At 31.7% G+C, this 23,424-nt stretch overlaps 2 protein-coding genes and 1 long non-coding RNA gene across 3 annotated transcripts; all 3 read left to right on the plus strand.

The window, feature by feature from the left end:
* Positions 1–1,304: 1,304 nt before the first annotated feature.
* On the plus strand, positions 1,305–3,147 carry LOC128197423 (uncharacterized). Its single transcript, XR_008249957.1, has 2 exons — positions 1,305–1,641; positions 2,149–3,147. It is a non-coding gene; the product is annotated as an uncharacterized LOC128197423 (long non-coding RNA).
* A 12,371-nt stretch (positions 3,148–15,518) lies between these two features.
* Positions 15,519–19,155, plus strand: LOC108341499 (cation/H(+) antiporter 24). Its single transcript, XM_017579174.2, has 3 exons — positions 15,519–16,424; positions 16,506–17,546; positions 18,937–19,155. Exons 1-3 carry the CDS (start codon positions 15,519–15,521, stop codon positions 19,153–19,155), a joined length of 2,166 nt encoding a protein of 721 aa, XP_017434663.2.
* Positions 19,156–21,927: 2,772 nt separating this feature from the next.
* On the plus strand, positions 21,928–23,214 carry LOC108341003 (SWR1 complex subunit 6). Its single transcript, XM_017578599.2, has 4 exons — positions 21,928–22,204; positions 22,321–22,426; positions 22,727–22,833; positions 22,935–23,214. Exons 1-4 carry the CDS (start codon positions 22,100–22,102, stop codon positions 23,136–23,138), a joined length of 522 nt encoding a protein of 173 aa, XP_017434088.1. The 5' UTR covers positions 21,928–22,099; the 3' UTR covers positions 23,139–23,214.
* The last annotated feature ends 210 nt before the right edge of the window (positions 23,215–23,424 follow it).

Below are 23,424 nucleotides of genomic sequence, written 5' to 3' on the forward strand. Positions count from 1 at the left end.
AACTAGGAATATTAGTCCTACAATAAAGAGTGAGTGACTATAACAAAAAAAAATGAATAAGCATTCTAATTTAATTTTATAACTTCAAGTTTACAGAACTGATTTTAATTTAAATCACTTTTAAAATAAAGTGGTTTATGTTTAAAAGATTTAAATGTTTTTTATAAGATTTAGTACAAAATATTAAATCAATGTGAAGTTATATAATTGTCCTATTTTATTATATTTTGATATGTTATTTTAAGCACACTAATTGTTGTCAGTTGAAGTTACTATAGAACTATTGTAATTATACAAGTCTTACAATTTATTTAATATATCTTCATTTACTTACATTTTAATAGTTTTTACTAAGTAACAAGAACATTTTAAATAAATATGTTAAACATTTATTATCATCATTCCTAAAATATATTTAAAAGATGAAAGGATTGTAATTTGTAGTAGGGAACGGAGGTGATACGGTGGACCATGGTTCCCCTAATTTTTAAAATATATTTAAATCATTTTAAAAAGTACTTTCCCCCATAAATACATATAATAAAAAACTTTATTCGTGTAAGTTAATTTTTTCTTACACACTATTTTTGTGCAAGGCGGGTTTTTTACGAATTCAAATCTAATTTTGTCCAAGTTATGCAAACTCTTATCACTCACTAAGCAACATAACAGAGATTATTCAAAATTATAAAAATCAACATTAAAAAGAAATGATGTTTTAATCAATAAATATATTAATTTTTCTTAATAAGAATTGACACGTATATAGCCTATCTCTGTATCTTATCCTTTTAAGGAGAAACAAAATAAAAACATCAATAAGTATAATGATGAGGTAGCATTTTCAAAACATTCTCCTCAAGAAAAAAGAAGTCAAATGCGACATAAAAGACTTTCCAATACTCCTTTTATATCTTATTATTTTATATTCCAATCCTTATGAGTTATTTTTCTCTGTAGCTCATGTCTTTTTATGAGAAAAATACGTAGTCGGCAACGTACAAGGTTAAGAATACGTAGCAGAGATTAAAATATAGTTTATGCGATAACCTTTTTGGACAAAAGATATTAAAAAAAGAAAAGTTGTTTGGTCACTAAATCAGCCACAAGACCATGTGGAACCATTAACCATGGCATGCTGCATTCACCAGTCTAATTTTGCTGCTACTTTCTCATTTCTAGTGCAAAAGTAAGAACCCTTTTACCTTTTTCAAAAATCTTCACATTTCAATTGCCACGTTCCTTCTTTCTCTCCTATAAATTCCCCTCTCCACCCTTCATTCTACCTCCTCAAACATCATCACCTTCTTTTCTTCCATTTCATCCTCTCCAAGAATTTCTCACTCTTCCTTGCGTAGCCGACAGAGTACTGAAGAATCTGTAAAGCTCAGGAGGGATAGCGCCATGATTTTTCACATCATCGTGTTCTTTGGCGCTGTCTATCCTGAGTTTCATGGCTTCTTCTTACTGTATATACATCTTCAAAGATGCATGTTCTTGCAAGAGAAGACTCACTGAAAACTATTCTCTATATATGCTTCTTTCTTCCTCACTCTCTTTCTGAATGTTACTTGATTTGTAGGTTCTGATCATGGCGGTTCTGAAGTCAAGATCTTCAAAGATATGATGACGATTGGGAGTGTACGATTTTTTCCTTAACCACCTCTTTTCTTTTTATGTATTTTGACTCGACTTTTATCTCCTGCAAAGGTTTTTTTTTTTTTTTATTATTCCTCCCATCTCAGGTTTTGTAACTTCATGCATGTTGTTTCTTTGTTTTTCCTACTTAATTTCCTTTGTTTTTGATCTATTTAGTTCAAAACAAATGGTTTGTACTTTTTAGTTGTTTGTGTTTGTCGTTTGATGTTTTGGCTTTGTTTTGTTTTCTTTCATTGCCTGAACTTTTTCAAAAGCTTGCCTCGTTTTCTCGTGCTGTGGAAGAACTCTTTTGCAGAAAAGAATTTGCTAATTATCTGCACTAAATTCTCTTACGTTGTTGTATGCATCTTAAAGACAGATTGAAGTTCTTCAAGCAGAATTTGCTGCATGGTTTTAAACTGCCATCAGGAGTTGAAGTTCAATTTTTTAGATTTTAACAACTTTTTTTTTTGCATAGCCGTTCTGTTAATGCTCACAATTTCTTGTCAGATGTGCTTTTTTCAAGGAAAAAGAAGGGCTTCTGCCAAATGGACATCAAAATCTGCATATTGGCCTGGAGATCTATCAAGTGATGCAAATTCTTTTGAGAAATTGTATGCTACCCTTGAAAATTTAAGGGATTTTGGATTGTTATTGAGAAAAATGTTTTCTTTTTCCTTTTCTTCTCTACCTCTCTCTCTCTATATATATATCTCTTTGCTGCTGTGCCAACTTATTTAATTATTCATCTGTAACAAAATCCTTCAATTTCTTTAAGGTTTAGTTAGAGCGTTTCAAACTTCTCTTGATACACTGTGGGAAAAACTTGCAGACAATACCATCACAGGATTCAAAACATTGGGACATTGGGATATTGCAGTCAAAATTATAATTGCAGATAATATTTAAAAATGTTGAATATTATAACAAACTATTTTTATTTTTTCCTGATTCTATATTTATATCATAGTTTCACAGTACTCCTACTATGCAGTAATACAGTAATAATAATAATAATAATAATAATAATAATAATATATTAGCTTGGATGGCATTAATTGTATGAGGCCTGTTCAGTGATCTAGAATTTGTAGGCTTTTCTTCAGAAGGACCTATTCTGCTACAAAGTTCGTAACGCATATTTTGAAGGCAGTTACTCTCTGAAGCTTGACCTGTTGACTGATAAGTATTATACACAAGAAAGATACGAGCTGTTCTGAACAGCAGAGAAGAAGGGTCTGAATTATTGCTTTTGAATTATTTTATTTATATTTTTCCTGTGAAAAGGGTTATTGAAGAGTAATGAGTTAGTTCGATTTTTAATGGCGAGTTCTGAGGGTAGCAGTCTTTCTCTTTCTGGCCTAAAGCCAAACCCTAGTATGTGTTTTTTTTTTTGTTTTTTTTTTTACCTTGGAACTAGAAAGCTATGTGTCTAGGGTTTCTATGAAATTCAACTGCAACTTCTGCACAAACTTTTGCATCAATTATAAATTACACTGTTGATGTTGACTTGTTTTGCAACTTGGTTCAGGCCTTCGGTCTCATCACTCTCTTTTCTGCTACATAATTAACATTTTCATAATCTTCATCATTAAATTTCCACTAAAAGTAAACTTACAAGAACAACAACCACTTACCCTTCAATCTCCTACGTCCATCCATATAATTCCTGCCAACAAACTTTAATTTCAGATCATTTTTTCAGATCTAAAAGCTAACCTATTATGGTTTTCAAAGTGATCAAAATACTTTATAAACAGTTGAATAGTGGAATTCAATCCGTATTTATAAATACTAGAACATACAAATAATTTTAAATATATCAATGAAACATTTGATTATTTATTTAACGCAAATAAGATTTTTATTCATATACAAGTTATATATGATTTCATAAAAAACAAATAAAAAAAATTCTTGTGTAATATGATATGCAAGAAGAAAACAAATTAAAGAAAAAAAAAATACGAACATCAATAGAATATTTTACTGTGCAAGTATCTAAAGTGTACGAAGACTATATTTTATATTTTAAAATTTATTAAAAAAATTGATATTTGAGTTTTTCTTCCATCTCTCTGTCTCTCTCTATATATATCATTAAATTTATTTTGAGGTGATAACTACATAATAAAATATGTGTAAATAGCTTGTTTACAAGGATAAAAAGTATTTTGGAAATTATAAAATGAATTTAACCAAAATTGAATCATCATTAACATGCTTAATTAAGAAAATTTTGTCTACAATATTAACCTTATATCTTACAGTTAATCATGAAGCAAAAAGATGAGCCATTCAATTCATTCTTTTTCAGTCACTGTAAATATGTTCTAATGTTCTTTCTATTCTTAATCAATCTTTTCACTCCTAAATCATTCCTTTCTAATAATTCAGTTCATGCAACTTGAGTTCCCATAGACGATGATGCTATGTTTGACCTTCTCATAGGCCAATCTTTCATATTATATATATATATATATATATATATATATATATATATATATATATATATATATATATATATATATATATATATATGCAAAGACATTTTAATATTACTCATTGAAACAATTCATACATCACATTTTACTTCTCAAAAATTATTCAACACATACACATAAATACAAAATCTAAAAATGTTAATTCATAATTCAATTATTTGTATTCATCGTTAACCCATTTCCACCTAGTGAAGGTAGCACAGAGGTCCACTAGAACATAAGTTCCACTTTGTGCCCATTATGGTGCTTTTGCCGCACATCGCCTCTCATGGACACAACCGTGTCAATGGGCACCCAACTAATTTACCGTAACAGATTATCTAATTTGCTTATACAGACAAATATATCTTTTTCTTAGTTCAAAAATAGCATTATTTTGTTTAAAATAAACTTTAGATAGGAAAAATTGGACAATCTTGCTATAATTAATCAATTTTACATATAACCAATTTCAATTTCTCGTTATAGCTCCGTTCATTAAAAAATTCCAAATTTTACATAACTAAACTAGTTTCTTTTACCTTAATTATGAGTTTTTATCACAAAGAGTTCTATTATCCCTTAAAACCTATACTCGTATATGATTTAATATCTACATGTAGAAAATCCATATCAACAAGTCCTTCAATGACACATGTAAGCTCAACAACTTCCAACCCCACATGATTTCTGATGAAGGATGAGTTTTGCTTTCTAAAGAAATTACAGAGAAAATGTTTACAAAAATTATAGAAAGATAAATTCTTATAAAATGAAATGAAATTAATAGAGAATTATATTTATATGACTTTTTAAATAATATAAGAATATAGTGTTATTGTTTAAAAAATCACTTCTACACCTAGTTATTTTTCAGTTCCTCAGACTATTTATTGTTATGACTTGTATTTCTTTGTAATGAATTTCTTCTTAATCATGTTTAGGGACATAATGTGAAACAAAAAATTAAAACATTTTTAAAAGCACTAAACTGAGAGGAGTATTAATGAAGGTCATTTATAGCCATGCTTCATAAAGACATGGCTGAAAAATGTGATAATCAATTGAATTTAAAAATGAAAACTGCTAAAAATGCAGTAGTTTAATTAATTGGTTAACCAAAATATATAAATTGTTACAGTTTGTAATGATAAGTAAAAATCTTAATAAATATCTATAAGTTATAATGTGAATAAATTTTGGAGGTTCTTTTCCAGGAATTTCCAACTGATTTGTGAAGATTGAAAGAAAAAATTGATGAAGTGATGGTGTGTTTTGGTAGTGTGCATCTAAGAAGATAGGTGAAGGTTTGGAAAAAACAGAGCATAGATGTGTCATTGAATTGAAGATGGTGATGTCTTTTTGTAAGAACAGCTAACTTATTAATTTGTGCATTGAAGTATGGGAGTGGGAAGGAGTGGCAGACCAGAATGATTGTGCTTGGTGAAAATTACTCATTTTCCACCATCAATGCCTCAAACTTTTAAACCTAATTAATACAATACACCATCCATTTTATTTAATTCCATTAACTCAAATCTCACTTATATCTATAAACACACTAACTTTTAACTTTAATTAGGGTTGGACATGTTCATATAGAAAATTATTGCTGTGATTTATTTAGATTCAAAGAGCCATTGCATTTTAATTTACTTTTAATAGTATCACTTTAAGATTTATTAAAAGGTAAGTTTTACTATTGCTCTAACTTATTTTTTTACAAAACTGATTTTTAAATTCACTCTATATTATATTTATTTATATATTAAAAATTAAGTTCATAATAATATTTTTTTATAATTTTTTATTTTACTAAAGAAAAGAGTCATACTTTAATTAATATTTTATTTAATAATTAGTATTTTCGAGAGAAAACTATATTATTTTATTTTATAATTCAATGTTTTAAACTTTATATCATCTTAGCCGAAATCTTACAATATAAAAATCTTAACTTGACCACATATGTTAGATTAAATTATATAAATTATAACAAAAAACCCAATATTTATTAATGTACAACATTCAAGTAAAAGTAAATAATAATATAATTTATTTACATTTTGTTAGGTAGGACTGATAAATGTTAACTTGCATATATCAAGAAAAACAAAATGCAGTTTACTTATTTCTTTTAGTTAAATTTTTATTCAAAATGTTAGAACAATACGTATTATGCTATTTTTTAGATAAATATTTGTTTAGAAAAATGGTTAGAAATTTTAAGTATAAAGTTGATTTAGATTTTTTAATGACATGTATTTTAACTATTTATTGATTTAATTAATGTTTTTAAATATATAACTATAAATATTTCACATGAAATTCAATAGCATGTATTTATCAAATGAAAAACTTTATACTAACCCTCCTCTATTTATTTATAGCTTCGTCTATGAATGATGCTAGGAGTTTGAAGCATAAGGAAACATTAGGCCATGAACTTATAGAAAATAAATAAATTTAAAATCTTATAAACTTAAATCAATTTATATACTTAATTGATCTTTTAATCGTTTTGTTATCTAAGTTTTCCAAAAAGGAGCACACAAATTGATTTAACTTACAGAATCTTATAAAAAATTTATCCAAACAACCGTAAGATAATCATAAATTAATACTCGAAACTCTGTATATTTAATAAAATATTACAAATTAAATAATTAGTTGTCATAACATTTATTCAAAATATATGGAAAATAGCATATTAAATCAATTGACATTTCTTACTTTGAAAACAACAAATTAGAGAAACCAGCTACCCATAGTTAAAGTTCCTTTATAGAAGAAATAAGTTATTTTGAAAACCATCAATTTTTAAAAGTGTTTTCTTTATTTATTTTTTAAAAATAGAATCTACAAAAAGAATTAATTTTTATTTTGAGAAGTTGTTTCAACATTAAAAGAAAAATTGTTTATAAAACTAAAATTTCTAAGTTAAAAAAATAGTCATTAAAATAGTTAGAAAGAAATTAAAATATAATTTAAAAGTACCTAAAGTATCACTATCTTTGGAGTATAATTCAACAATTATTTCAGAAATTTATCTGATAACAATAAAACTGAATTTACATATAATTAACTTGTAGTTTTTAAAATGGTTTTTAAATCAATTTATATAATGAATATATATATTTTTATCTATTTTTTGTGCGATGGAGCTAAATCCTATAGTATTTGTATTAACACTTAAAAACGTGCATAAAAATATTTCTCTCTGGCATGAAACCTATTTAACATCTATGAAAACTTCAATACAAATTATTAATAATTCATTATTTGATAAAAGCACTTATTTGATATATATTATTGTTTGTTCTTGATAAAAATGGGATACTCATACGTCAAAATCATTTTCCATATCTTTATGATTACAAATGGAATATTCACAAAAACAGATATCGGAATAACATTTTTCATACGTGTGTTATAAATTTATTATGATTAGGAAAACGGGCTCCACTGGGCTGGGTTTCAATTAATTCTGTACCCTGACACTTGGCGGCTAAAGTTGAGCTGCACCATATTCAATTCCTCTAATGCTTTCCCGAAAATTCATTCTTCTTGGGCCTACTGTTGATTGCAATTAAGGGCCCTACAACTGTCCTGGAATTTATATTTTGGGCCCTCGTGTTTCTACCCTCTATTCTTCCTCCTACATTTTACCATTGAGTGATGATTCCTCCATCACCCCATCTTCTCCTTACACCTCTTCAATTTTTTTAAATTTCAAATTTATTCTTTTTATCTTTTACTTTTACTAATTTTACTTTTTACTTTTTAAAACCCTAATCTCAATCTCCTCTCACTTTCATTTTCCCTTTCACTCTCAGCAGCAAGTCCCACCCCTGCCCCTCCAGTGTCACTTTCTCTCTTTCTCTTAATTTTCACTTCCGTTAACCGGACATTTTTCATTTCCTTTCAAATTCTGCGAGATTCACCGAACACCCCGTGATCATCGAAGAAAAGTTCAGCTCCCGCGACCTAAACAATTTGGTTTACAACGGTAAGGGTTATTTCCTGGTGGTTCAGAGTTTCAAGTTTAAACATAGATTTTCAAGTTTGGTTATTAAAAGACAAGGAAGTGGGGAATAACTTTTTAGCATGAAATCATGATACTTCAAAACTCATCAGAAGTTATAAATGTTTTCAATTTATACAATGCATAATTTGCTTTTTCTATCAAATTTTGTGTTAACGAAAGTGGAAATTAAGAGAAAAAAAAAGTGATAATGGAGGTGGGGGCTTGTTGCTGAGAGTGAAAGGAAAAGTGAAAGTATGAGGAAATTAAGATTAGGATTTTAAAAAATAAAAAGTAAAATTGGTAAAGGTAAAAAGTAAAAAGGATAAATTTAGAATTTTAAAAAAATTGGAAAGGTGGAGAGAGAAGATGGGGTTGTGGAGGAAGCATCACTCTTTACCATTACAATGTATTCTTTTAATGAAACGGAAAGCATTATTAAAATCAAGTTATCTTGACTTTTCTTGTTTTGTCCATCATTTTTTATAATTTTATAATAGCATAAAAAAAGAAAAATAATTCAAAATATGGGATAAGGCTAGTATTCATATAAGAGAAAATACAAACACTTTTAGAAAAACTCTAACTGTGTCCACCAAAAGTTCAATAAGCAAAATTAAATTTTGACTTGTTATGAGAAGCAACAACAATAGGATAGGCATAACAAAAACTAGAACTTATCAAATTTTGTATACCCAATTGATCAAATTCCAAAGAATCAACATACGAGAGATAGATAGATCATGTGAGGTACAATATTTCGGTGAGTGTAACCTTGAATACTCTTGTAAGGACTTGGGTTTTATGAGTATAAAGGCTGTAATTTAATATAAGTGAAGAATGAATATTTTATTGTTTTATGTTATAAGGTTATATCCAAAATAAAGTTTCATATCTCTAAAACTCTGTTGTCTTTAATTTCTTCTTAAAATTGAAAGACAATTATCTTTTCTCTTTCAAAAATTCTTAGATAGAAGAAAACACTAACAAAAACGAATCCTATTTAAAATTTTAATTTGAGTAAACTTTCAGTTTCTCAAATATTAAATTATTTATTTTTGATTTTGTTGCATGGAGAGGGTTATTGTTGTATGTGAGATTTGATTAAAAAGATGAATTTATGCTAAAAGTAATAGTTATATTAAAAGATGATATTTGATTAATCGAGTTTCACGAGAATCACCATTTTTTTTTTAATTTTTAAACATTGTTTTTCAGTTCTCTCTAGATTTTTTATTTTATCATTCATAAGTTTGAAAGTCGAAATATGCCATTAGACTTTTGATGCCGATCAAGGTCTACAATACTAACATATCAAAATTTTTAACAAAGTAAGTTTATCTTTTACTTTTCTTTTGAGTATTGTTAGTATATTTCTTGTATATTAGGGTGTAAGAGTTTACATGTGATGTTAAAACGCTTAAGATGAATTATAAAGATGAATTATAAGGATGTGTTATAAGGATGTGTTATAATCGTTGATTAGAGTTTTTTGTGTGTAACCTGTGATATAATAGAGTTTATATAGAACCCTTTTGAGTTTAGAAATATTTATCCAATCATGAAAAAGCTAGTAAATTATAATAGAATTAGTTGAATTTGATTAGTTGTGACAAAACATGGTTTGATTGATAGTAAAATTGATGATTATAATGGTATATTGAGATTATAAGAACTATTTGATGAAAATTTATCATCTATTCAAAACCGTTTTGTATGGTATAAAACTGGTATAATATCTTAAAGGTTTAATCCTTTTCGACATCCCTATTTGTGTAGGAATGTCTCAGATAGGTCCTCGTTTTGTAAAGTGTATCAAAATGGTCCTTAATTTTGAAAATTGAGATCAATTAAGTCCTTCCCGTTAAGTTGGCTGGACGGCGTTAAAAAAATTGATGAGTGGGATGCTGAGATGACGAAATGTTACTGACGTGGCATTGACCTGGCTTAATGGTGAGTTTTTTAGATTTAAAAAAGTGAAATTTGTAAATCCCTAAATTGAAGAAATCCCCAAATTAGTTGACGAGAGCGAGGTTCGTGTTGAAGGTTGTTGACGCAGGTGGGTGGAGATTCAAAAGGAGAGAAGGATCTACAAGTTAGGGTCACTCCCTCCTTTTTTGTTAGTTTTTGGTGGTGATGTTGAGGCTATTGATCATAGATGGAACCAACATGGTCTTGGAGGGGATAATGTTAGAAACAGTTACAGAACTTTGCATCCTGGTTCTGTCAGTTTGCTGCATTGGAGTGGGAAAGGGAAGCCATGGACAAGGCTTGATGCTAAGAAGCCTTGCTCAGTGGACTTTCTTTGGGCACCTTACGATCTCTATATACCTTCTCAGCATAAGAGAATTGCTACTGCTACAATGCATTCGCCATTTTAGACATAAGTTTATATTGGTTTATCTGATTCATCTGTTCTGATTTTTTCAATTTAGGGATTCCTCCTCCTCCTCCACCACCACTTCCCCGATCACGCCCTCGTCGCTCTCCTCACCTTCGATTCCATGGGAGACTTGAACATATGCCCGAGACATTTCTTGAACTGATCGGATTCGAAAGATTCGGAGACAATCATGAATCCACCAGACTGCTCAACAGGTTGTCGAAGCTCGGCGACCCCAACTTGGTCGAGCGAACAGGCAAAGAGATCAAGAATAACAGACGCATCAGATAGCCTCTTGGAGAGTTGGTTATAGAAAGAGCACTAGTTGGCGTGGTGTCTGACTTGGTTGTTGAAGATGTGATGGTGGGTTCTGATGGGTTGGCGGAGATCAGAATCAACAACGATTCCAGGTCCGATAGTGGCAGGTCCGGAGGTGAAGAGCATGATCCTGGAGCCTGTGGTGACAAGGCAAGACTCTAGAAGTCCGAGGGCGACGGAAATGGCAGTGCCGGTGCACCTTGGAGGGCGAGTGGCGGAGGTGGAGTAGAATGTGGAATGGATGTCTTCTGACAAAGATCTTATTGTTGTCGCTCGTCCTTAACACTCGGATGATTGAGATCTTATTGTTGCCGCTCGTACCGCTCGTTAGATTCAATTGTCTTCTCACTACCGATCGTCTCCTCTCTAGGACGATCGGTCTAGGAAGTCGCTTGGTCTGCGATTCATTTTTAGTAGTTTCTTTTTTTCTGTATAAATACATTTGCTTTGTTGTATTTTCTGTAATTTTCAATAATACAATTCTTTTCAGTCTTTTCTTTCTGGTTCTCTCTTCCTCATTTTCTCTAATTACTTACATCTTCAATTGTAGAAGTGATGGAGAATTCACATTCGGAAAATGGCAACAGAAAATCCTGTTTTGGGGTGTGTCCGTGATGCAGCGGGTGGGGGCGGCCGATGTTGAGCTAAACTCTCAAAAACCCTAATTCCCAATTTCCCCAATCGCTTCTTCCTTCTCGCCCCGTCGCTAGGGTTTGTCTCCTTTCCTCTCTTGATTTCTCCAATTCCCCTTTCTCCGTCTCTTCTCTCTCTGAATTGAACTTTGCGCGTAGCGATTTAGGGTTCCGATTCGCTGGGGAAGATGAGCACGCAGAAGAGCTTTACCGGTGTTGATTTATTCGTTTAACTATCAATTAACGCTTTTCCGATTTCAGTGCTCCTTCTCATAAAACGTTCGCTGTTTATGTTAAAAATCAAAACGTTGCGTTTTGATTTACAAATTTCACTTTTTTAAATCTAAAAAACTCACCATTAAGCCAGGTCAATGCCACGTCAGTAACATTTCGTCATCTCAGCATCCCACTCATCAATTTATTTAACGCCGTCCAGCCAACTTAACGGGAAGGACTCAATTGATCTCAATTTTCAAAATTAAGGACCATTTTGATACACTTTACAAAATGAGGACCTATCTGAGACATTCCTACACAAATAGGGATGTCGAAAATGATTAAACCTATCTTAAATTGAAGAGTTGCTCTGTGAATGATACTCTTTATCGCTTCAGATGATAAATATGTGATTTTCATTTGGATAAAAAGATATTACATGTTGTTAGCCTTTTAAAGTATTGAGTTAAAGTGTTTATCTTAATATGTTGTGTTGAAGAATATATATATATTTTTCAACTATGGAGGTTGTGACTTGAGTTATAAATTTTAATGTTATCAAATTGGTTCCTTGAACTAAATTTTACCTATTTAATGTTTGAAAAGAATAAAAAGAACTCTAATAAATCAATGAACCCATGATAGGCATTATTAAACTTTGATATTTTGATATGATTAATGGTCTGCGACATTGATTAGCTATAACAAGATAGTTTAATTTGTTCTCTCTAAAGTTATTTCTAACTAAACCATGATGTTTTTGAATAAAGAAAAGGTATAATTGCCTTGCCTAGATAGATAAATTGGACAATTTGACATATTTTGCAATACTTGGGCGCCAATGAAAATTAACATTTTAAAGTTCTAGCATCCTGCGCCACCCAGGTATCATTGGGCACTACATAGTAAATTAAAGAGTGTTTCACCCTATACTTTCAAGAGTTTTATCTTGCACCCCCAAAATTTTGTTAAATACCTATAATGCCCCTCATTAAGATGTCATTAATTTTTAATAAAACGAAAAGAATCTTTGACCAGATTCTTTTACCCAATTTTCTCTTTTTGGGAAATATTTATTACATTTCTCTTTCGGTTTTGAATTTCATTGGAAACCTTTCTTTGCTTTTTTTCCTGTTTCTCTCTTCTTCTTCACTTTCTCCATCTTTTTCCAGATAAATTGATAAATCAACTTATTTTTGTTTTATAGTTTAACTTTTTATATAGCTTTTTAATAAACTTAAAACTACCTAAAAAGTATTATTTAAAATTTTCATATCAATTTAAATATCAATTTATTTTTAATAAAATAAAAAACGTCATACGATTTATTTTATAAAAAAATTTAAAAAAATTTAAAACTAATAGAATAAATTAATAATTTATAATTAAATTATAAAATCATAAACATATACCATAAATTAAACATTTATAAATAATCAAATATATTTAAAAAAACACCAAAATAATAATACTTAAGACTAACTAAAAAATATTTTACATTTTTTATATGAATTTTAAATAAATTTAATTTTTAATAAATTAAATAAATTCATACAAATTATCTAAATAAACATTTAAAAATAATATAATAAAATATTTTAAAATAATCTAATGAATATTTATGAATAATATAATTAAAAAAAAAAAACTGTGAAAAATATAATAGAATATTTATATGCGAAAAGAGAAGATCGGATATGAAAATCCAATGCTTAGTTTGTAAATATTTTTGTTTTATAATTTAATTTTTTATACTTTTCTTAATAAACTTAAAACTACTTAAAATATTATCTAAATTTTTCATATCAATTTTAAATATTAATTTATTTTTAATAAATTAAAAAATGTCATGCAATTTATTTTATAAAAAATAAAAAAAAAACTGTGAAAAACATATATCAGATATCTAATATGTGAAAGGAGAAGCATTGGATTATGACATCCGATGTTTAGTTTATAAATTTTTTGTTTTATGGTTTAATTTTTTATAACTTTTTAATAAATTTAAAATTATTAAAATATTATTTAAAATTTTCATATCAATTTTAAATACCAATTTAATTTTTAATAAATTAAAAAACGGCATACAATTTATTTTATAAAAAAATTAAAAAATCAAAAACTAATAAAGTAAATTAATTATTTATAATTAAATTATAAAATCATAAACTAATACAATAAATTAAACATTTATAAATAATTTAATATACTTAAAAAAACACCAAAATAATAATAATCAATACTATTCTAAAAAATATTTTAAATATTTCATATCAATTTTAAATATATCAATTTTAAATAAACTTATCAATAATAGTTAAATAATTTGGTTAACTACTTTATTTAGTTTTCACCAAACTTCATTAATCACAAAGACAAATGTGGAACTTGAAGGTATGAAACACTTGGAGAGGTGTAGGGTGAAACATCCCAAATTAAATCCCAGGAGATCTTAAGTGGCTTGGGAGTTGGGTGTCAGGCTTGACCAGTGGTTGCTGGTTCTAGTGCAATGGTCTTCAACTCTAATCAAAACTGAATTTGAAAAGTATTATTTCACACATTTAAATTTTTTATATTAGTTTATATTATTTTTATTTATTTTTTACTTTCTTCTTTTTTTAAATATAAAAATTTATATTTTATGATCAATTTTACTGTGTGTCAAAATATGTTATGGTATTATTGTTTTTTTATTACGGTTGGGTGCACATATTTTTGGTTCAACGAACTTTATTCCAATATGGGATCCGTTAGACTAAAACAACGGAACTTGCTGAGTAAGTTTATGATGGTTGAATAACTTATTAAGATATAAATTATATAAATTTTAAATATATTGTTTTGCTTCTCCCAATTTTTCACTTTTATTTAAGTACATTTATTTTTAAAAAAATGAAGCATTATGTTCAATATATAATTTGAAGAAATTTGTGATCTGTACAAGTTTAAGTTGACTATAATATTCTAACTAACTCGTGCAATTAATTCATAGCGATCTAATGAATCTATTAATTAATACGATATATATAATTGAATTTCACAAAATAAAATGTTATTTTATATTTTTTGTTTAATAAAAATAAAACAGAAGATATTGATAGGAGAGTTAGATGACATTAAATAGAGAAATTTCACAGAATAAGAATAAAGGGTTTTGAAATAGAAGGAAGAGGGAACACTAGTTCTCCTACTTTAACGTATATCCACTATCGTTTGGGAGATAATTTTTTCATTCGTTTCTCTTCAGTTTTCCTTCTGGTTTTTTCATGGTTTTCAGAAAGATTCATGCATGACAAGGGTTTACCCTGCACACCGTTTTGTACAAGCTTACAATGGATGGCAGAAACTCTTCGATCCTTCCACGGTCGTGCAAAAACAACAAACTATTGAGCTTACTACGAAGGACAATTCCACAATTTCTTTCCCCATTGCTTGTCATTCAATATTTCATTCTCATTCTATAGGCATATTTTATACTGACAATCCTTTTTCTCACTCATTCACATTCATATTGTTGAATCTCGCTTTCATCAGCATCATCACACGTTGTATCAGATTTCTTCTTAAGCCCTTAAGACAACCTTTTTTCATATCTCAGTTAATAGTAAGCTTCATTTTAATACATTTATACGACTGTTATATATATATCCTTATAAACAAAGTTATTGTTATGATTATCTATCTAATTAATCGAATATGTTGTTAAAATTTTCATGTATAAGGGTGGAATCATCATTGGACCTTCCCTTCTGGGTAGAAGTACATGGTACCAAAGTCACATAAGAACAGAGACAACAACGTTCATAATAAACAACCTTGGAATAATGGGATTCGTCTACTTTATTTTCCTTTATGGTGTGAAAATAGATTTAGGTCTTCTAAAAAAAACAAGGAAAGTGCATATATCTACTGCAATTGTTGGCATTGTAATTCCGACAGCGACAGTGTTGGCTGTGGCACTAGCGATGAGAAAGAACATGGACGAAAATTTGGCAAAGTTTTCGTCACTAGGATCAATTGCGTCATACTTGGGGACATCATCATTCCTTACTATCTACCATATCCTGGAAGAGTTTAACCTTCTAAATTCAGATGCTGGGCGAATATCATTGTCCATAGCAATAATTGGTGACTTATTTGGTTTGTTTATTTTCTTAGCGTTTGATGCAGCACACATGGGACAATTTGGGATAATGAGCGCGGTCGGGTTTATGTTTTCTCTTGCCTTGATCATAACGTTCCTTTTATTTTGTGTTCGACCTGCAATGATAAGGATCAACAAGAATACTGCTGAAGGGCACCCAGTGAACGAATACTTTGTAGTTGTGATGCTTCTAGGGGCTTTTGTTATGGGTTTGGTAACTGATGCAGTGGGCATGGCCGTTGCCACTGGACCATTCTTTTTAGGGTTGGCAATTCCAGATGGGCCTTATGTGGGAGCAACACTTGAAAAGAAAACCTCAGCAATTCTGGGTGATTTCTTTCTACCATTCTCCTTTATTATGGTTGGATCATATACTGATTTCTATTCCATAACTGCTTCTGGTTGGTCCGCTTTATCACCATTGATTACCATGATCATTGTTGGCTACCTTTTGAAATTCTTTACCACTTGGATTAGTTTGCATCTCTTTCGAATGCCATTAAGGGATGGACTAACCGTGAGCCTCATCATGAACTTAAGAGGCCTAACTGAACTTATATTGTTTGTCTATTATATGGAACAAAGCGTAAGAAACTACACTCTTTTCTTTTTCTTAATTTCATTCACTTGTGTAAATGATTGACCCAATTCTTGTGCTTAATTACAGTTCGTAGAGGTGCCTGGCTTCTCATTGTTGATATTTATGACATTATCATTGACAGCAATTTCTTGTCCTTTGATCTCTATATTGTATGATCCAACAAAGCCATACATGGTGAACCAAAGGAGAAACATTCAACATCACCCTCCAGACAAAGAGTTCAGAATAGTGTTATGCATTTTTGAACAGGATGACATACATGGTCTCACTCATCTACTTGATATCTCCAATCCAACCGAAAACATCCCTTTTTCAGTTTCAGTTGTTAGACTGAGTGAGCTCGTAGGTCGAGTCAACCCTTTGTTCATAGACCATGAAAAGCAACAAGTGCCTCCCAATTATCAATGGAGTAGCACCATACACGTGCTTGAACGTCATCAAGAACTCAAAGAACCCTACATGAAGTTTCATTTCTTCACGGCTGTCACCCCAAAAAAGACCATGTTCCGAGACGTATGCGAGCTTGCCCTAGAACAAGAAGCTTCTTTGATCATCTTACCTTTCAACAGGAATGTCCATAACCATATGGATTCGCAAGTCTTGAACAATGCACCTTGCTCGGTGGCAATTTTCGTTGACAAGGGTCTTCTTAAGACCAGTAACACCTTAGGCAGTTTTCAACGAAGTAAATATCGATTTGCCGTGTTGTTTCTTGGGGGTGGAGATTCTAGAGAGGCTCTTGTTTATGCAGATAAGATGCTTGCTCGCCCTCAGGTGTCTCTCACAGTTATAAGGTTTCTCACTCACAACTTTGTAGGGTACAACGAAATCGAGAAGAAGCTTGATGATGGAATTGTGACTTGGTTCTGGGTTAAGAATGAGGCTAATCAGAGAGTGGTGTATAGAGAAGTGGTGGTTAGAAATGGAGAAGAAACGATCGCAGCGATTCAAGCTATGAATGATGGTGCTTTTGATCTTTTGATAGTGGGAAGGAAACATGGGATAAACCCTATTCTTCTCACTGGTTTATCAGATTGGATTGAAACTGAAGAGTTGGGACTCATAGGAGATTATATTTCTTCTGCAGATTTTTTTGGCTCGGCTTCTGTCTTAGTTGTTCAACAACAAATCTTAAGAGGCTAACTATTAGATAGACAAATTAACCTGAATATCAAGAATAGCATTTAGATGAAGACAAAAACCCTAGTTTTTCTCACAAAACAATAGATAAATGTAAATGTTCTCTAGAGTTATGAATCTCTTACTTCATAATCATAGGTAAGTGTATAGATCAAATAGAAAGAAAAGAAAAAAAAAATCATTCTTTTTTATCAAGTTATGCGTTAACATTCAAAACTAAATAAACAGTTAAATGATAACTGATGCAGATAATATATCTACATTTTACATAACAACTGAAATTAATGAAATATAAAACTGGGTCAAGTTCACTTCGTTGATTATGCAGATAACATATCTACATTTTTCTCATAGGACGAGTTAAAGACAATTTCAATAAAAGTTATGGGATGATGATATAACTTCTTTGTTATAGCATTCGGCGTGAAGTCGTGGGAGGTCTAAGAATGTGTTATTATTGTGTCTAACTAAATTCAATAGAAAAAGAAATTTTGGAATACATTTTTTTTGCTCATGTTATTCAAAGCAAATTAATTTTCTATTTTTATATATTTTTTTAAATAAAACCTTTTTCTAAACAAAATTTCTATATTTAATTTTAAACATTATTTTTATATTTTTTCCTAATAGAAATTTATATTTTTTCAAATAAAAAATATATTTAAACTGCATCTACATTAAACGAGTCTAGTTGAGAAAATAAAATGGATGTGAGTCTAATGATGATAATAAAGATGTTAAAGAGTTTCTTAAAGGAAAAATTTGTCAGGTATTAAACCAAAAGTCAAAAATTGAAAAATGCCACAAGTCAAACTAGAGAAGATAACAAGAATTTTAAAATGTCACACCTTCCAAATATTAATGAAAAAGACCAAATTAGTTTTATTTAAAATATATTAAAACTCAATCGAGTAAAAAATATAAAATTCCAAAGTAAATATAATTAAATATAAAATCCAAATTATTATTATTATTATTAATTTTAATTTTTAACATTTCAAGTATTGAGGACCCATTTTCTTAAAAAAATAAAAAGTAATGACTGAAGTTGCTTTGTTTGAAGCAATTATGTTTGGATACGTTGGATGCTTGGTGCGTTCAAAAGCATAGGATGTCCTGTGTCCATCAAAGTGCTTTTCTTAGTCTCTGAATTTCAAATTATTGGCAATGAATTTTAATGTTGTTCATTAAAAGGAGAGTTTGCCGTGGAGGAAGAACTCGGCCTAGAGGAGAGCTAGGCATGGAGAAAGAGTTAGGCTGCAAGAGAGAGCTCAACTTGGAGAGATAATTCGACCTTTAGAGAGAGCTCTGCCAAGAGGGAGAGCTCGAGCTGGAGTAAGAGCTCAATTTTGAGAAGGAGCTTTGCTTGGAGCGAGAGCTTAGCATTGAGAGAGAACTCAATCCGGAGGGACAACTCGACGTGGAAGGAGAGCTCGGCTTTGAGAAAGAGCTTTGCTTGGAAGGAGAGCTCGACCTGTGGGGGCAGCTCGACCTGGAGGGAAAGCTTGGCGAGGAGGAAAAGCTAGGTGCAGAGGGAGAGCTCGGGTCGAAGGGAGAGTTTAGCCTTAAGAAATAACTTTACATTGAGGGAGAACTCGGCCTCGAGGGAGAGCTTGACTTAGAAGAGAGCTCAGGTTCAAGGGAGAGCTCCGCCTGGATCGAGAGCTCGACCTCAATGGAGATCTCGTGTGGAGGGAGAGCTCGACCTAGAGGGAAAGCTCAGTCCGGAAGGATAGCTCAGCTTCGAGGGAGAGCTCCGCATGGAAGGAGAGCTCGGGCTCGAGAGAGAGCTCCATGTGGAGGGAAAGTTCGGCTTTGGGAAGGAGCTTTGCCTAGAGGGAGAGCTCGAACTGAAGGGAGAGCTCAGCCTGAAGGGAGTGGTTTGAGGGAGGGTGGCCTCTAAGAGCTCGGCTTGAAGAGCTCGGTATTGAGGAGCTCGACTTGAAGGAAGTCGACCTGGAAAGCTTGGCTTAAAGGAGGTTAGCCTGTTCCAAAATATTCATTGTAATTTATTAACACGTGTTCCAAATAATGACTTTTTTGATCATTATCATCTATACTAGTTTAACAACTCATTGCTTTTAAAAGATTGGAATGTGACACTTCAAATTCATGCTTTTAAATATCCATTCATATAATTGGTCATCCTCGAGAAATTCGACTTAGAGACCTTGTCTCTAAATCTCAACTTGAAGGAGGTCGATCTATAAAAGCTCAACTTAAAAGAAGTTAACATAAAGAACTTTCCTTAAAGGAAAGTGATCAAATAGATATCAACTTGTATAATTTTGACAACTTAATAAAAAAACTCAACCTAAAAAACTTAATATGAAAAACTTGACTATAGATAAACTCAACCAAACAAATATATAATACAATTATTTTAATAATAATAATCACAATAATACAACCTAATTTTTATCATATCTCGTTACATAATAATACGGTTTAAACCCTCTTTTGTTCCTCATATTGTCAAGTGCCTAAATTAGTCCAACATTTTGAAAAATTGAGCCAATTTTGTCCATTTCGTTAAATGTTCTCAAACGGTGTTAACAGATGTTGGGCTGTAATTATTTTTAAGAGGACGTGTCATTGTGATTAAATTTAGTGAGTGATGTGTTTTACAATCTCAATTCCACCTAACATTTAAAGAGCCTCTGATCTACGTCTCCCGCACGACACGCTCCACCAACTATTCTCTTCCCTACCCCTCTGCATCCTCCCCCGTCGCTACTCCACTGGCACCACCAACAACAACCACCACCAACAACCACCACTCACAAATTCAATTAAACCTAACAGTTTCAAGCTCACAGATGGGAACACAAAATCAAAATCCCAATTCAACTCCAACTTTCAAAAATGTGATAAAAAACATGCATAGAAAATCCAATGAACCATCCCAGAAATCCCAATTTCAAGACCGCAATACACTAACAGGAAATCCCAAGAGAACCCAATCAAAAATCAGAGAAAGATGGAGAGGAAAGGAAGCTTGCCCTTGCGCCATTGTCAAGAACAGATTGGAACCCTGGTAAGATAAGAAATCAAGAAAATTGAAAAAGAATGGGAAACAATCATAACAGTAAAATGGTGCTCTTCTACTACCCACTTCACTATAGTCACAACAGTGCTCCCACTACAGAAGCAATCCCCATAGAGTTCATTTTATCCTCTGTGGAGGAATCCTTTTCAAATTCTACACTATCAGATTTTACATTCCCTTTGAAGCAAGTTTTACCAGACCCATTTCGCTTTGATTCAGAAGAATGCAAAAATGATAGCAGTTTAAGAGGTAGAGCATCCCTAACTTTGCATGCAACAAGATGACCCTGCGGACCATGCCCATCAAAAACACCACAAAAGATCATATCTTCAGACATGAAATCCTGCACAGATACAGATCCAAAATAGGATTCAATGTCTAAAATTAACAGTCTCTCTTTAAGCAATAACTCATGCATTATCCTACTCAATAAATGCATGCTTAGCTTAATCCCTTTTTTTTTCAAGAAATAATTGCTTCTTTTGACATTTCGAAACAAAAAATAACCCCTTCTCTAAAATTAATCTCAACTCAACATGAAATAGGATGAACATACTTACTTCCCACACAATCATGGCATCCTGATTAATACCCTGGCGGCCCTACTGCGATGCACGAACCCCGACTCTTTCCATTAGAGAAAATTCTACTGGGTAAGGATGGTAAATGGTGAAGAGAAATAACATGATCAGAGAACATTCATCGCCGGTGGGGTAGATGAATGCGAAGATCTTCCCGGAGGAGTAGATGTTCCCGGTGGGGAGAACATTCATCACTGGCGAAGTAGCAATCTAGCCGGAGTATATCAGCGGCGTCGGCACGGATCCAGAGTCGGATCTCGTATGGCCCAATTTGAAACCACACACCTCTTTCCCTCAGCTCATCCATCTCCGCCGTGCAAACCAGAACCTTGAGAAAGGAAAAGACTCAAAAGGAAAGATGAAGACGGTGAATAATGATGAAGACTCTGAAAAAACATATCCCTAATGCAAGTTCAGGAAAAAAATCTCTAATTTTCTATCACATCAAAAACTGTTTTTTTAAATATAAATATCTACATAATTTAATCCTTATAACTGAACTAATAATATGTGTATCACAACGGTGTTACTGATAAAATTAACGAAGAGGACTTAATTAACTCATTTTAATAAGTTTATAGACTCGATTGACAAAAAAAAACGATAATCCACTTGAGATTGACACAAAAATAGGAGTAATAAATGAGGGTTTAGACGTAATAATACCGTTACTTTATTATTTTTATATACAATTTGAAAATCATTATTTAAAAAATCCGTGAGGATGCAGGGGTCACCGGCCAGTAAATCAAATAAAAAGGTAGTGAAATCCTCGAAAACAGGGGTGTGGTGACGTCAAATCGCACTCGTCAAGCTCTCACATATCATCTTTTAAGATTAAGGTCGTGTTTAGGTGACGCGTTTCAGTCGGTGATTCCACGGAGTTAGGAATGGAGGACGACGGTTCCAGCTCGATCCGCCGCATGTCAAGCCGAACGCGAAAAGTTGCGTCCAAAATGGCCGCCGCACTTGCCAGCGCCGACAACCGCACTCAGGCAGCTATCTCCTCTCAATTCTTCTTCTGTTTTCCAATTTCTCAAAAAAAAATGTATTAACATAAAATTGAATGAGGAATCTGATAGAAGTGCGTTTCTCTTACAATTTAATTCAGGCGGCACTTGCACGCTTGGATGCTTTGGAGAATGACAATGCGGGTTTTGAAATCGCAGATGCCAATAACGATGATGATGAAGCTTCTCTCGACGAGGAGGATCAATGTTAGTGTTTCTTTTCTACTTTGAAAACATTCATTCAAGATCTGAGTCATGCAATCTTCATCTAACGACTGCTTGAATGAAAGTAAATTCCAACGTGATATTTCCTGAGTCAAAGTGCTTTTTTAGGGTAAAATGGGGCACGGACTTCGATTTTATTGAAATTCAGGGAGTGTAATTTTTTAAAGATCCTTTGGTGAAATTTGTATGTTTTAAAAACTATTATAAAAATTATGTATAGATTTTAAAAATTATTTGATTCTTGTCAAAATTTGAAATTCTCTTAGTTCCTTTTCTTTACAGTTTATATACAGAAAAAGCAGTCTAAAGGCACAAAAAGAAAGACCAGACAGGCAAAAGCACTTGAAGCTAGGAGGGCCCCGAGAACATTCCTTGAGCTCTTGCATGAGGTCAGTTATTACATCGACCACAATTCACACACACTAGTGACACTCCTGTTTAACTTTTGCCTTGGTTTATGTTTTTGTTAACCAACCTTCTGCAATTGTAGGCTAACTTAGAATCATTGTCACCTCACGTGCCCTCCTATTGGAAAGCCGCAGTTGGACCTCCAAGCTCAACCTCCCGTCGCCCCTTCTGTACCGTTTGTGGTTTTTCTGCTAATTACACTTGTGTGAGATGTGGTATGCGCTTTTGTTCCTATAGATGTCAAAATGTGCACAATGATACTCGTTGCTTAAAATTTGTAGCCTAATTCATGGCCCACAAAAATGCGCACAAGAACATTATTGGACGCACTATTGTAACTTGTTATATATCAGTGTTCACCAGCACTATGTGCAAGCAAGCTCTTTGCTCAATTTTCCTCTTTTGTTACCTTTTAAGACTAGTGGTTCAGTTATTAAGTCACAAGGTGAAATTGTATATATTGACCCCTATTTGATCCTATTGATCTATGTAACCTTGCTAAAGATGTCCTTCGAAGTTATTAAATTCTATGATTCACAATTCAAATCCTACAATTTGACGTGATTTGGTTT

This window comes from Vigna angularis, chromosome 6, assembly GCF_016808095.1.
Source record: "Vigna angularis cultivar LongXiaoDou No.4 chromosome 6, ASM1680809v1, whole genome shotgun sequence".
Classification (NCBI taxonomy): domain Eukaryota; kingdom Viridiplantae; phylum Streptophyta; class Magnoliopsida; order Fabales; family Fabaceae; genus Vigna; species Vigna angularis.